A 484-nucleotide genomic window follows, 5' to 3' on the forward strand; every position below is an offset into this window, starting at 1 on the left:
CTGCCCCAGCCCCCGGCCGCAGCCCTTCACAGCTGCCCGCGCCCCAGACTTCTCGCTAGGAAGTGCTTCCCACCCACGTGTTAAAAAGAAATGGTGACTTATGATTATATAGCAATACTGCTGTATAGAAGCTCTACATACTAAAGCCAGAGCCTGACGCTGACTCTGAGATTTATTACAGAGTTTATTAGACAGAGTGTCTTCACAGTGAACACTTTCAGTCGGGGAGGGGAGGACAGCCAGGGCTTTTTGGTTCCTTCCTAATTTTGATAGAGAGTAGAAGATTGTTCAGCAAGTGGCAGACTGAGCGTGGCGATGGCAGCCTGCCGTCGGCAGCCATTGGGATGTAACGGGGTGCGCTGCTCACTCGGTCTCTGCGTCGCTGTCTGGACCGAGGACGTCGAGGGGCTGGACGCGCAGCGAGTCATAGTTGGGCGGGGGGTTGCCGGGCTCGGGGGGGAGCACCCCGGCCCTCGGCAGGGCA

The 484-nt window shown here is 57.2% G+C and overlaps 1 protein-coding gene across 1 annotated transcript in view; it reads right to left on the minus strand.

Annotated features, from left to right (window-relative positions):
• Positions 1-363: 363 nt before the first annotated feature.
• The window catches only part of SCNN1B (sodium channel, non-voltage-gated 1, beta subunit), an 11,967-nt gene continuing 11,846 nt past the window's right edge, over positions 364-484 (minus strand). Inside the window, exon 14 of the mRNA XM_009320522.1 lies at positions 364-450. Within this exon, the coding sequence (XP_009318797.1) occupies positions 364-450 (87 nt within the window). The remainder of the gene's footprint in view (positions 451-484) is intronic.

This window comes from Pygoscelis adeliae, unplaced genomic scaffold, assembly GCF_000699105.1.
Source record: "Pygoscelis adeliae isolate BGI_AS28 unplaced genomic scaffold, ASM69910v1 Scaffold173, whole genome shotgun sequence".
Taxonomy (NCBI): Eukaryota; Metazoa; Chordata; class Aves; order Sphenisciformes; family Spheniscidae; genus Pygoscelis; species Pygoscelis adeliae.